Source organism: Barbus barbus (assembly GCF_936440315.1).
Source record: "Barbus barbus genome assembly, chromosome: 23".
NCBI classification, from domain to species: Eukaryota; Metazoa; Chordata; class Actinopteri; order Cypriniformes; family Cyprinidae; genus Barbus; species Barbus barbus.
Genome location: NC_136751.1, coordinates 434,123 through 449,254, shown reverse-complemented (window position 1 = coordinate 449,254; position 15,132 = coordinate 434,123). Strand labels below are relative to the sequence as shown.

The window sequence follows — 15,132 nt, the reverse complement described above, 5'->3', positions numbered from 1 at the left end:
TTAAAATGCATTCTATAAAAACAAAGAGGCAATAATGATTGGTTAATAATTATATGGTTTCATCGAATAAAACTGTTAAAATAGCCTACATAATGTAGGCTAATACAAAATAAACAGTTTATGTACATTTACATTTTATTACAAATGCCTTCAAAGGGAGCCAAAGGCCTGGTAATTGCTGCTGTTACACTTTCAGGACGATCAAGTCCTTAATATTGACCAAACATTTCATTCAAATATCCACTTCATCTTTCATTTTTGGCCACCTTTTTGCTGTAGATGACACCGCCTCTATCATTTCTTCAACAAAAAACATGTGGACATCACAACCCTTACAAAAATAAACTGTGTGTGTGTGTGTGTGTGCGCGTGCGAGAGAGAGAGAGAGAGAGAGAGAGAGAGAGAGACACTCTAAAGGAGCAGGAATGAGGAAGCTGCTTTTTTTTTTACTCAGGTGACTCAAACACAGAACCAGGAAACAGGAATCACATGAGTTCAGGGAAAGAGAAACTGAAGTCTAGTTGAGCTGTTGTGTGTTTGTGTCTCTGTGTTCATGCAGTAAAATGGCAGAAGCCAGAGTTTCTCAGGATGAGTTCTTGTGTCCAGTGTGTCTGGATCTCCTGAAGGATCCAGTGGCCATTCCCTGTGGACACAGTTACTGTAAGAGCTGTATTACAGACTGCTGGGATCAGGAGGATCAGAAGAGAGTCTACAGCTGCCCTCAGTGCAGACAGACCTTCAGTCCAAGACCTGCTTTAGCTAGAAACACCATGCTGGCTGAAGTGGTGGAGAAACTGAAGAAGACCAAACTCTCTGCTGACTGTGACGCTGGAGCTGGAGATGTGCAGTGTGACGTCTGTACTGGAAGAAAATACAAAGCCATCAAGTCCTGTCTGGTGTGTCTGGAGTCTTACTGTCAAACTCATTTTGAGCGGCATGAGGAGTTTCATTCACGTAAACCACACAAAGTGACTGAAGCCACTGGACGACTGCAGGAGATGATCTGCCAGAAACATGAGAAGATCCTTGAGGTTTTCTGCCGCACTGACCAGAAATGTATATGTATGCTGTGTACGATTATTGAACATAAAAACCATGACATTGTATCAGCTGCAGACCAGAGGACAGAGAAACAGGTATTTAACTCTAGAGATCAAGTCAATACTCAGTGCAGTGATCCAATAGTCTGTTTATTTTCTGTGTAGAGCCAGAGCTTAATTACACAGAAACACTGTCAGTCTGAAGCTCTGTGTCTGACTCAGTTTCACTTTTATAATACTTACACTTGCAGTGTGAAACCAGCATTAATCTTCATGTTTATTCATCTATTTCAGCTATTAGTTATCAGCTCCACTTTTACTGGATTCATCTGATCACATGATGATTTAGTGCCAGTAGTTTTCTGTGAGATTCACTATCATGTGTTTGTCCTGCAGAAGCAGCTGAAGGAGACACAGAAGACACTCCAGCAGAGAGAGAAAGATCTCCAGCAGCTGAGAGAGGCTGTGGCGTCTCATAAGGTGAGTCTGGAGAAGAAGAGAAGTTTGTCTCCGTCTCAGTTCAGACTCACTGAAGCCTGAATCACTGTGTGTCCTAACAGCGCTCTGCACAGACAGCAGTGGAGGACAGTGAGAGGATCTTTACTGAGCTCATCCGCTCCATTGAGAGAAGCCGCTCTGAGCTGATACGGCTGATCAGAGATCAGGAAAAGCAAGCAGTGAGTCGAGCTGAAGGACGACTGGAGCGACTGGAGCAGGAGATCAATGATCTGAGGAGGAGAGACGCTGAGCTGGAGCAGCTTTCACACACACAGGATCACATCCAGTTCCTGCAGGTAACACAGATCTAGAAGAACAGGATCATAGTGGACTTGAGCAGATCCTGCTGTGACAGGAGACCAGTGGTGTAGTTGGGACCATACGCAAGTATACGCCGTATGCTTACTTTTTTCCTCGGGCTGTTTGTGTATTACGACTTCTAAGGATCACCCTCGGTATACCCTCTTGTTTTGTTGCTTCGCAAGTCCGTAATCTACTGTAGCTTCCCCTATAATGGTGTCCCATACATTTAAGTTAAGTCAAGTCGTGACGTATTGTCAAGTATGGTGACCCATACTCGAAATTGGTGCTCTGCGTTTAACCCATCCAAGTGCACACACACAGCAGTGAGTAGTGAACAAATGCACACACACACACACACCGTGAACACACACCCGGAGCAGTGGGCAGCATTTATGCTGCGGGTCCCGGGGAGCAGTTGTGGGTTCGGTGTCTTGCTCAAGGGCAGCTCAGTCGTGGTATTGAGGGTGGAGAGAGCGCTGGACATTCACTCCCCCCACCTACAATCCCTGCCGGCCGGGGACTGGAAACCGCAACCTTTCGATTACGAGTCCGACTCTCTAACCATTAGGCCATGTATGTGTGAAACTTGTGTGAAACTTCTGATTCTTTGTTGTAATTGGTGCATTATCACTTCAGTCGTTCAGTCGACTGAGTGCGTGTGTCTGCTGCATTGAACTGGAGCTGACTTGCTAGCCACTGATTCAGCACCATAGTAATTTACCATGGTTTTACTTCTTGTGACCACCATCTTACTAATACAAATTATAAGCATATATATATATATTGGTGGTGGTGGTGGACGGGGGGTTGGGGGGTGACGGGGTAATAGTAAAGCACTTTTCTCTTTAGGACTACACCACTGCAGGAGACTCACAGAGAAACATTTCATGAGTGTCTTATTATATAATAATCAGTCAGACTCTCATCTGATCATCTTCTTCTGAAACAGACGCTGCTTACAAATGGCTTTCAGCTCTGGAAATCTGTTAGGATTCATTTCTCTGAGCTCTTCTGGAAGATATATTTAGCTGTCAAACACCACTAGCACCACCAACAGCTCAAGAGCCGCACAAATCTGATGTTGGAGCAGGTTATTGGGTGAAGTGTGGAGCTGATGAGTTTTGATTTGTGTTTTCTGTAGAGTTTCCAGGCTCTCTCAGCTCCTCCTGAATCTACAGACGGAAATGATGATCTCTTCAGTTCTCTCGTCTCTTTTGATGATCTGAGAGAATCTGTCCATCAGCTGAGAGACAAACTGGAGGATTTCTGCAAAGAGGAGCTCAAGAAGATCTCAGACAGAGGTAAAGTCTCTCAGAAACCAGTCCATCATCATCATCTCATATCATGGAGAACATCATATTAGAAATGTGTTAGGAATGGATGCAGGATCATGAGAATCACACTGTTCATGTCTGTTGATCTCCACAGTCACATTCACCAACACTGATCTCTGGACCAGGAAGGACTTCCTACGATGTAAGTCAGTAAGAAAACAAGCAGAAAACTCTCTGAGTTCATGTTCTTCTGGAGAAGGAGAAAGAGGAGTTTTATAATTGATGTAAATGATAGGGCTGCCCTCGACTAAATATTTTTCTGATCAACTAATAGTCATTCATTTGAAGTGATTAGTCGACTAATCGCACGTTTATATTAATTAACTATTTAATGCATAATAATGACCCTTTAATTGCCCATAGCCTATCAGCGCACACATAAAGCTTGCCACAGCGCACCTCAGATGTAATGATTATCAATATTTCAGGGAAAAAACAGCAAGAAGACTGCCTTAACATCATAATAATTGATTCATAAACTAGTGTTTTCTGTATTTCGGCTGCAGTGATGAAGTCCACACTGACTCGTCATCTCCTCAGAGGACATGTTTCATACGGATTACACAATCTGAAAATATATGTTTGCATTTGAATTGCTTCATTTAAAAGTAGACATTTCGCTTTCTGTAGATATATGTTTCATGTCTGTGAGGCAAGCACGGCGTTTCGGTTGATATATATATATTTGTTGTTGTTGTTATTGTGAGTGCACACAAAAGATCTTTTACAGATGCGAAAGATGTATTACTTTTATCTGTAGGACCAAAAATGACGGAGTATTTTAAGTTAAATGATTGCAGCGGTCATGCAGTGAGCTTCTGTTCATCTTCCACACGGGAATAGCACACATGTACAGGTTAACATTAGATTGAGTCAGGCACCTGCAGAAGGGGCTCTGGGGGCTTCAAAATTACTCAAAAGTGAAATTCAGACACCGAGGCTCTCGATATATATATGGTTCTTTCAGTGAGTGGGTCGACGGAAGGACAAAATAAACCAAACAATATTTTAAACATTTTTCATCAATAATCAAAGCTAGTGTGTCGATTCAATTAAACATCCACATATTAAATATTTTGGAATATTACATAATTCATCAGTGGCCGTTTGTCATGTGTAATACACCAACCAATCATGATCTGGCACAAGAAGTTCAAGTTTCTTTGGACAATATGTGAAATGGAGCGGCTATTTTCCGTTCTTGCTCATAAATCGGTTGAACATGACACGGGACAGATGAGCTTATTTGTGGAGCAATCTGGATCTGCAGTTTGTCTCATTTTATAAATCAAATTACATTGCTGGTGTCACGAATCCGGTTCATGGTCTTCCATCCGACTGCCACAAGAGGTCGCCTCTCCATCATATTGACTCTCACACCTCACATCACACTGGACTGCATTTCCCATCATCCATTGCACTGATCACACAGCTGTCATCAATCACACGCTCACCTGAGAGCCATTGCACACACTATATAACACCCACTCAGATCCTGTTTAGATGAGTATTGTCTGGCGTTTAGCACTCTGCGTTAGCTACTGTACCAAGCCGTTCCGTGTTTAGTTTCTGTTTAGTCTCCAGTATTGTTCTGTGTTTATCGCTCTCCTAGCGTTAGCTACTGTACGGAGACATTTCCTGTCTTAGTTTCTAGTTCCTAGTGCTAGTCTAGTTTAGTCTCCTTGTGTTTCCAGATTTCCTAGTTCCTGATTCTTGCCCATGTATTTAGGATTAACCCTTTGCTTGCTGTTTGGGACTGCGTTTGCTCCTCGCCTGGACTTTTGCTCACGTTATCTTGTGTCGTATAGTTAGGACACGCCTGTATTAGTAAATGATGATTAGCACAGATATCTGGTCTGTACTGAGACACTGATGATACACTGAACATGAAGACTTCAGATACATGAAAACATCAGACAGATTCATAATTCCTGATTCTGATGTGCTTTATCTCCATCAGATTCCCAGCAGTTCACTCTGGATCTGAACACAGTGAATAAAGTCCTCCGTCTGTCTGAGAGCAACAGAGTGATTACTTACACTGACACAGATCAGCCGTATCCTGATCATCCAGACAGATTTGAAGAGTATGAGCAGGTGTTGTGTAGAGAGAGTGTGTGTGGACGCAGTTACTGGGAGCTGGAGTGGAGTGGAGATGATGGTGTGTTTATATCAGTGTCATATAAGAGCATCAGCAGGAAGGCACTGGGTGATGAGTGTGTGTTTGGATATAATGATCAGTCCTGGAGTTTGTACTGCTCTTCCTCCAGTTACTCTTTCTGGCACAATAACATAGAGACTGATCTCCCTGTGGAGTCCATCAGCAGTAGAATAGGAGTGTTTGTGGATCCCAGAGCAGGAACTCTGTCCTTCTACAGCGTCTCTGACACAATGAGCCTCATCCACACAGTCCAGACCACATTCACTCAGACCCTCTATCCTGGGCTCTGGGTTGGTTATGGATCATCAGTGAAACTCTGTTGATGAATCAGAACAGACTGATGAGAGATTCTACCCATAATGCTATAGCAGCCCTTCATTTGTCATTCATGGAAGATCATTTAATAAATGTCATATCACTGTCTTTGATAAAATAAAAAACTATCAATTTATGCAGTTTTGTGTGTTTGGTGTTTGTTGGTTTTGATGTAACTGTAAGATGTAGCGTTACACAGTTGTGATGCTGTTTTATGTCTGATGATGGTGTTAGATTACACGAGGAAGCTGATTCGGTTTCTGTTTTTTTGGAGATTCTGTACAGAAGATGTGTGCTAGCGCCCCGTACAGTATAACAATGAAACACAGATTCTAGGAGCACATATAGTTAGACTTTTTCTAAGTATAAGTCAAGTATGTCATTTTAATGTCATTTTAAATATATTTCTGAGGAGTACATAAAAAGTAGACTAAAAGTATATTTTCCTATTTTTAGTTTAAAAGTATACTAATAGCACACTTGAATAAACTTATTTTTTCACAAAAGGGTATTTTTATGTTTAATTTGACCTCTTCAGGTTTAGATTTTATCACAAGTTAAAAGTGTAAAAAAAAAAAAAAAAAAAAAACATTTGTGTTGGGTGAGACTATACAAAGATGCCAAAATATGCTTACAGACAAATCTGACCATGCTATCAGGAAAAGACAAAGTAGGAGACAGAGTAATCATTTATTTATAACAAAAAACATCAAATTTCAATAACTCAGAGAAGTAAAATGGTGCCAAACAGGTAAGAATAAACAATAAACCTAACAAGTAGCATGTTCCAGACATTTTTATCAACAAATCTTGCAGTAGGACTTTGATCTGTGTGTGTGCTTATTTGTGTGTGTGGGACAGAGACACATTTCTAAAGCACTGTGCATCATAACCAATCACACACGAGTCTGTTGAGCTCATGAATGCAACGACCAATCAGAAGCGTTCAGGTGAGTCATCGCTGAAACACTGGGTTCTCTCATCAGAAACAACAAAGTGAAGATGTACGAATGTAAGAAAGATATTAATTTCACAGTGTAAACAGCTTCAGTGATTATTATGGCAGTTTCTGAGACAGCTTGAACTCGACTGAAGTGAAAATGCATATCTGGTACTTAAGTAAAAAGACAGATTTTTATTCAAAGTTATTAGACTATACTATTAGGCTAACATAATCTATGAAGGTGCAAAATGCATTTACTTACACATATTTGAGAATCGAGATATTTCATGATATATTTTGGGAATATATCCACAAAAGTAAAAAAATATATATATAAAAAACAAACACAAGACTTGCAACACAGTCATTAGCGGTTGCAGATTTGTTCTGATAGTAACCAGTGCTTAAGATTAGTTTTAAAAACTGTGTATCTGTCAATGCTTTGAATGTTTGTAGGTAAAGAATTCCATAACCTCACTACTCTAACCGAGAACGCTGTTTGACCAAAGGCGGTTTTTCTATACTGCGGTACTAAATCTCCCCGAGCAGATGCTCTTGTCCTACCGGCACTGCCGTTATGGGCCAGGCATCCCTTAAGAGGAGGGGGAGCATGATTAAGGATAATTTTGTACATCAGGCATACATCACTGTAAAATACAAAATTATCAAAATTTAAAAAATTAACTTTTTCAAAATAGTACAATAATGGCAATCCCTTGGTTTTTTGTCTAGCACTTTCAAAATGTGTTTATAAAGAGAGTACAGAGGCTTAAGTGTGGTCGCACCTGCCTGTGACCAGGGTGTTATACAATATGACAAGTGAGGACGAATCAATGTATGTATAGTGCAGCTGATTGAGACAGTTGATGCCTGATGTTTTTAAAATTATTTAAATTGAATGTAACATTATTTATAACCCTTCTTACTTGTTTTTTAAAAGACAGGTGTTGGTCAATTATTATTCCTATTTGATTGCTTCACCATTGAGTATGATATCTGGATCTGGATTCGTGCAGTAAAATACATGCAAACTGTCTTGCTTACATTAAGGGACAAACAAGACTTATTTAACCAATTCAAGACTTCCACCATTGCAGATGTCAGTTTGCTTGCAACAAGTTCTTTAGTTCTTGCATGAACAAAAAGCACAGTATCATCTGCATACATTAGAAAGTTAACACCTGGACATACTTGAGGGAGATCATTCATATAAATACTAAATAAAATGGGTCCTAAAATAGACCCTTGAGGAACCCCTATAGGATAGCTAGCAAAAGAAGAACACTTATCAACCACTCTTCTACATTGTTTCCTCTTAGTCAAATATGATCTCATCCAGGTCAAGGCAGTCGCAGATAAATTAAAATTCTGAAGTTTGGAAATTAAACAGTTATGATTAACGGTGTCAAATGCCTTTGCAAGATCTAAAAACACAGCACCAACAACACCACCTTTATCAAGTTGACTTCTAATTTGCTCAACAAAAAAACAATTAGCCGTTTCTGTAGAATGGTTCTTTCGAAACCCTAATTGCACTGGATGTAAATTTACTTCACTTTAATTTAAATGAGCAACTAATCAATCACTAACTACCCTTTCTGCAATTTTCGATCCTATTGGAAGGATACTTATGGGTCTATAATTGGATGGAAAAGTCCTATCACCTGCTTTAGATAGGTATCACTACTGCCGCCTTCCAGCAGGATGGAAAATAGGAGTTTGTTATTGACAGATTTATCAGATATGTTTGCAGAGAGATGATTTATAAGTTTAAAAACATTGTGCGTCGATATTATAAACATCTTTAGACCTAGAGCCTTTTAAATGATCAAATATTTTCATTACAGTAGATTCTGAAACATTTCCAATTGTGAAGACAGGAGTTTCATTGTTTATAGGTTCTAGTACTCCTGATCTAGCACCACATTTCCTGGCCAGACACTGTGCAGAATTCAGAAAGAATGAGTTAAAATTTGTATATATTTGTTCTTTATCTTCTATTAATTTTGATTGGTCCTTTATAGCCCAATTTTGAACTGCTTTATTCTCCTTCTTTGTAATTTTATCAATATTTTGATAAGCACAAATTAAATATTTATATATCGTCATACTCAAAGAAAGATTTTAAAATGTAAGTACATGTTCAACTAATTGTCAGCCTCCTACATGCCTGAACATGAATCTTTATATTATGACATTGCAGATTCAAATCTATAAGTCAAAATATTTATTGTATTTAAGGCTCAGCACTCTATTGCCCTTTAGGTGGACTGCTGATGAGGATTGCATTCTAAGATTGTTTGTGATTTGATCATAGAGCAAAAATGTAGGAGTCCTAATGTGAAGACTGACATGCCCATTATTTTTAAGACTTTCTCTTAAATTGGCAATCCAGGACACTTGTAGTCTTAAAATGTTTTGTGAATACGGCCCCTGGGCCCATATGTATAAAACTTTTCAGAAATGCTCTTAAGAATAGACTTAAACTTTGGCTTAACTGTCAACAAGTTCTTAGTTACAAGTAGGAGGACTTGTCTGAGATGATTCTAAAGTTTTGAGTGAGGTGGCACTCAAGTATTTGGGACTAGGGACTACACTGATGTCAACCCGAAATGTCCATCCTCGACTTCTGAATCACAGCAGCACAACACCAATCATTTAATCTAATTATAATAAAATCATTCAATTAAGACACTAAAAATATTCTAATATTGAATTGTATTTTTTTTTTTTTAAATCTGGTAACACTTTATTTTGATCGTCCACTTTACTAACAGTAAGTAACTTTGTAACTACGTGTCTACTAGCAGTCATTAGAGTATTAGTAGACTGTCTGCTTAATATCTGCTAACACTTTATTTTGATGGATCCACAACATACTGACTATGAGAAACTTTGCAAGTATATGTCATCTTACTCTACTAACCCTAAACCTACCCTACTGAGAGTTAGTAGACATGTAGTTAGTAGAAAGAATGGACTATCAAAATAAAGTGTAACTAAAATGCTTTGCAATGTGCAAAATTATCACAAATTAGTACTGATGCTTTGAAACCGTTTCTATTGGTACGTCTCCTCGTTTACAGCTGGAGCAGTGATGTGAACATGACTCCAACTCCAGGAAAGCCCACAATCCTCATAATGGTGGCTTGCTTTTGCAGCATTGTTTGATGGTCATCTGAAAAATCAGCTGCCATATAGCACTGGCCAAAAGTAATGTCTGGACTACAAACATTTACATCTTCACCCTTTGTTCAAAAAATGTGCTAAAGTTTTTGTAACCATATTGCATATTTGTCTTTAGAATCAATTGTTTTACTTGTGATAATAACGCAAATGTGTGGTCATAATCTTTGGCCATGCTGTCATAAAAAGAATTAAGAACACATGCAAAAAAAGAAAAAGAAAAAAAGAGAGGACCAATTTAGTAAATTTAGTGATTTCCTTGCCCCTTTGGGAGTTTTTTCAAAAGCGTAGCAGCAAATACATTTCTTGAACAAACCGTATCTAAATTCCAAGCCTCTCCGACTGAGCTATATTTGTATTTATATTGATCAGTGAACTCGCCATTATAATGTCATCTAGCAACATTTAGTGACCTATTTTAGCTACTTTCAGATGAAAGCAGTTGGCAAGACTGGTCAGTGGTTTTGTTGTTGTTGATTTTTCCTCGTATTTTGATGGTTTAAGCAAAATATGGTCATAAAAAAACATCTGCACATAATTTTTGGCCAAGGTTATATTTGGTGGGGTTAGTGCCACAATAGCAGAGATGTAATGTATTTAAAATAAAAATACAAAATACTGTGTGGGAAAATGTATTTAAATACAAATACAGTATTTTGTATTTTAAAAATATACAAAATATATTTGAAATTGGCCATTCAGTGAATTAACACTATTAAGGCCCGTTTACACCAAGAACGATAAATATAAAGATAACTATATTAGTGTATTCTAAGTATACAATGCAGTAGTGTCATCTGTCACTAAATGCTCAAGCTCGTTAAAGCAGAAATGATTCTGATTGGCTGTCAATTGAATTGCGGTTCGTTTAAGCATGCCCTGGCCCGCTTGAAGAGCTGGATCGTGTGTGGTACACATGTAGTGTGACCGCTAACCGCACGGAGCATGGAACACTAAATTTACTGTTTTTGTGTGAGCTATTGTTATCATTATGACAGCAAAAATCTTAATTACTACTTGGATATCACACTTTTCAATTAATTTAATTTTGAGTACATTTAGACAGTGTTGGGGAGTAACTAGTTACATGTAACAGAATTACGTCATTTAATTACAAAATAAATGTAATTGTAATCAGTTACAGTTACTGATAAATTTTTTAATTAAATTACAGTTGTGAAAATGATAAGAATTACATCTCCCACACACAGATTTAATTGATTTCTTTCATAAATTGCATTGACTGCTCTAAAATATGAGACACCATTGTTTCAGGACTTTAGGACATATGCTTATTCATAACTGTTTTATTTCCTATTTGGATTCATGTATTTGCTTTATTAACTTTTTTTCTAAGATATTGTTAGATGCCAGTTTTTCCTGTCATAACTATGCAAAGATTTGATTTCAAAAACATTAACATAGCTATTAAACTATTTCTTGTTATGGTTATATCAGAATAATCTCAAAGTAAGTCTGATTTTGTGCTGGCTGTGCTTTAAAATTAAATGATCATAATCTTAATTCAAGCGATGAAGGATTTTGAAAGTCTGACGGTGTTGAGTACTACTGTAAGATTAACCCTGCCTGCTTTACGTGTTTTAAAAAGATTTAAAAATGACATTAGAAAACATTAGACATTTAGAACGGTAATCAAATGTAATCAGCTACATTAATAAAGTAACTGAAAAGTTACACTACTTCTCACATTCTAAGTAGGGTAACTTGTAATCTGTAACCTAGTACAAAGTAACCTTCCCAACACTGCATTTAGATTTATAATGGGTCTGGTTCTCATCTTATTGATGAACAGGTATTGTAGTTTGTGAGTAAAACTGCAAATTCCACCATTAACTTAAATCGCCTCTGTAATAATCCTGTGATATCTGTCTGTTAGTGAAAGGGCAATCGCGCTTGGGCTTTAGTACAAGGCAACTGTGCCTAGTGTGAGTATGCCCTTAGAACATGTTTTAAGTATGCAAATATTCGATAAGTCCATCTTATCACACCACAAACTGACGTGTCTGATGGTTTGTGATGACATAAATATCTTACTGATACGGATGTGTTAAGTATCTGTAAAAAAGTCATCTTTTTTAGCTTTCATGTAGGATTTGTGTCCACGCTCAAGTGTTTTTTTGTGTAACAGAATCCTGAGACAAATGAAAATAGAATGCGTGAAAGGCTTTTCTCTTTAAGATATTTCTAATGACAATGAAAATGAGTGTCTATTTTAAACCCATTAAACCAATAACAATCCTCCTTCAGACTTTATAATCTCACCTGTGACTGTGATCTGCTGCTTCACTGATTTCCAGCACCTTCACTCTCGCTGTTCTTCTGTTGAAATCTGCTGAGACCATCACAACTCTCTGCTGAAGACACCTCTCACATGAACTTAACTGATCCACAAACTTAACGACACATGGGCCTCAGTTATAAAATGTTGAGTAGAATCTGTCCTACTTTTGATTTTATGATTATTTCTCAAATGTGCGTTCCTGTGATTGAGACCGAGAATGAACATGCGCACAGGTAATGTGTGTATGCTTCTCTTCCAGATGTGAAGTCTATAAATCTCAAATGATTTTGAAATCATTCTCAGGCTATCAGCCTAGATCTGGGCAGTTTATCGGCCTCCAGATCTTCTCAGTTTTGATCAACTACGCTTGCTGTCTAAACCAAACACTTTTTAAATGCCACAATGTTAGAGACTGTTGTCCACGCCTTTATTACCTCACGTTTAGATTACTGCAACTCACTATATTACGGTAATTCAAAATCACAAATCACTCGCCTACAGTTGGTTCAAAACGCTGCTGCTATATTTATTCAAAATAGTCACAAATATGCAGTGGCGTAACTTTGCTTTGAAAAGTGGTGGGGACACCGCACAAAACGTTTTGCTATTTGTTTATTTAATAACCGAATTTACTTGGGGACTGAGTTCAGAGTTGGAAATGCACTTAATTTCCACACATGCATCACATTCACAATATGTCTATAAACATCCAAATAAGCAAAACGTAACATTCACAATGTGGAACAACTTGCTAAAAGTAGGTGTGATCAATGCACGCGCTGAACGAAGAATCAACATTACGTCAAGAGTCAAGACAAGCCCACAAAATGTTTCCTCATCCAATCAAATAATTTAACCAATCCTGAACTACGCAAAACCTTGTGTAAAACATGAATGAGAGTTCATTTGTGTTTGAAATAGTTAAACTACCTTTATTAATTAAATAATTAAATAAATGAAATTGTTTTGACGAATCTTTTTTTATGACGTTTTTATAAAAGCTCTATTTTTTCCTCCCCCACCCCACATGTAAAGGCTAGTTAACGGTAATTGTTGCTACCTATAGCATAAATGTTAAAACATCAACAAAATGTCCAAAAGAAAGTGTGGAAGTGATATAAGAAGCTTTTTAGTGAAGCAGCCACGCACAGTAAAGGCCATTGCACACTGAGTCCGAATTTTTCGTCCGAAGTTTTCGCACGTTGAAAAATAAATACGAACTCACGTTGTCAATCACGTTTGCACACTGCCTCCGAAATTGTCGTCCGTCAAAAAAAAATCGGATCGGGTTCGATTTTTTGCGTTTTTCGCATCCGTATAAAGCATTTTGAGATGCTTTGAGAAGGTGTTTTGACTATTCAGCGCCACCGTACAAGCGAAAGCCAAAATCCAAAATAGTGTCAGACAAATTAATACACTTCGTCTTGCAGCACAGAGCACTTTATGACAATCAAATTGCAGAATACAAAGATACAGAATATAAAGAACTGCTGTAGCCTATTTTTTTATGCCTGGCGCGCACCTTTCCGATGCCGTTCGGTGTGTCTGTGTGTGTATCCATACCTCAGACAGTCTCTGTTCAGGATCAATTGGTTCACGGAAATTGGTGGTCTTCTTTTTAATATGTGGATTCAGTATCGCTAGCAAAGTATCAAACTGAGGCACTGACATCCTGAAATAAACTTTGAATCTCTCGGGATAATCCCGCAGTTCTTTGATAAGGAGGTGGAACTCTCCTTCCTCTCTGCGCAATCTAAGGATTGGATGGACCCAATATTTCCTTTTTTTTTTCTTTTTTTAAAAAGAGAGAAGACAACAAAATCATCCTCACTGCTTGAAGACATTTTGTATAGTTTTGCGAATTTCTTTGCAACGGATTAATTAAAACGCATCGGACTCAGTGTGCAAGGTCTCTGTGCGTGACGAATTTTTAAGATTGCGAATGCGAAAAAACGCATGCGAAAATTTCGGACTCAGTGTGCAGAGACCTTAAGACTAAAATACAGTATTAACATTGTAGACTACAAATACATTTTAAAAGAGGTACAGGATCTGTAGACTAATTAATTATAGGGAAAGGAAACTACATATCCCATGACGCATATCGCGTATCTCGCGATAGTTTCACAACGAGACTTAATATTCATCTTTGAGGATGTTGAAAAGCTTCTGACCGGCGGAAAAAATTGTTAAATGAATGAATTAGATTATGAAGAGTGACGATTTGTAGATGGTGCTTTTCCTTTAATACATACCATACGCAATCTATTTTTCAGTTACTTTTTAAAAGTGGTGGGGACAATATCGAGCCTGGTAAAAAGTGGTGGGGACATGTCCCACCCGTCCCACCCGTAAATTACGCCTATGCAAATATGATCACATCACCCCTATACTGAGGGCCCTCCACTGGCTGCCTATTCAATTTAGAATCAATTTAAAAAAAAAAAATATTGGCATACAAATCTTTACATAACCAAGCCCCCAGCTATCTTTCAGAGCGGTTGCATTTTTATACTCCCAGTAGAAGTCTAAGATCCAGTGATCAGAATCTCCTTTTATTCCCTCTGTCCAGACTTAAGCGTAGAGAGAGGGGATCGAGCGTTCTCTGTGGTCGGGCCTCGGTTATGGAACAATCTGCCGCCTGAGATTACAGTGGCATCTTCCCTATCCGTTTTCAAGTCACTTTTAAAAACACATTTGTTTGATCTGGCAACCCTGTTTATGAATGAGGTTCTTTTCAGTCATCTCACACACACACACAGACACAGACACACACACACACACAGACACACGCACACACACACACACACACAGACACAGACACACACACACACACACAGACACACGCACACACACACACACACACACACACTGTTACTTCTATGCTGATCCAGGTTTATGTTCTCTAGTGTTGTTTGTTTGTGGAAGGAATGCATTGTATATGTGCTCAAGAGGTTTCTCTCTTGTTCTTGTAGCCTATAGTGTTGCTTGCATGTGAACAGCATACACTGATAATGATGTTTTGTGACGGGTGTGATAGCGACACCCAG

The 15,132-nt window shown here is 38.3% G+C and overlaps 1 protein-coding gene across 1 annotated transcript; it reads left to right on the top strand.

Annotated features, from left to right (window-relative positions):
• The first annotated feature begins 475 nt into the window (after positions 1-475).
• LOC306842569 (tripartite motif-containing protein 16-like) lies at positions 476-5,790 on the top strand. The gene is made up of 6 exons (XM_079373509.1): positions 476-1,136; positions 1,437-1,520; positions 1,601-1,834; positions 2,983-3,142; positions 3,270-3,317; positions 5,136-5,790. Exons 1-6 carry the CDS (start codon positions 564-566, stop codon positions 5,657-5,659), a joined length of 1,623 nt encoding a protein of 540 aa, XP_079229635.1. The 5' UTR covers positions 476-563; the 3' UTR covers positions 5,660-5,790.
• The last annotated feature ends 9,342 nt before the right edge of the window (positions 5,791-15,132 follow it).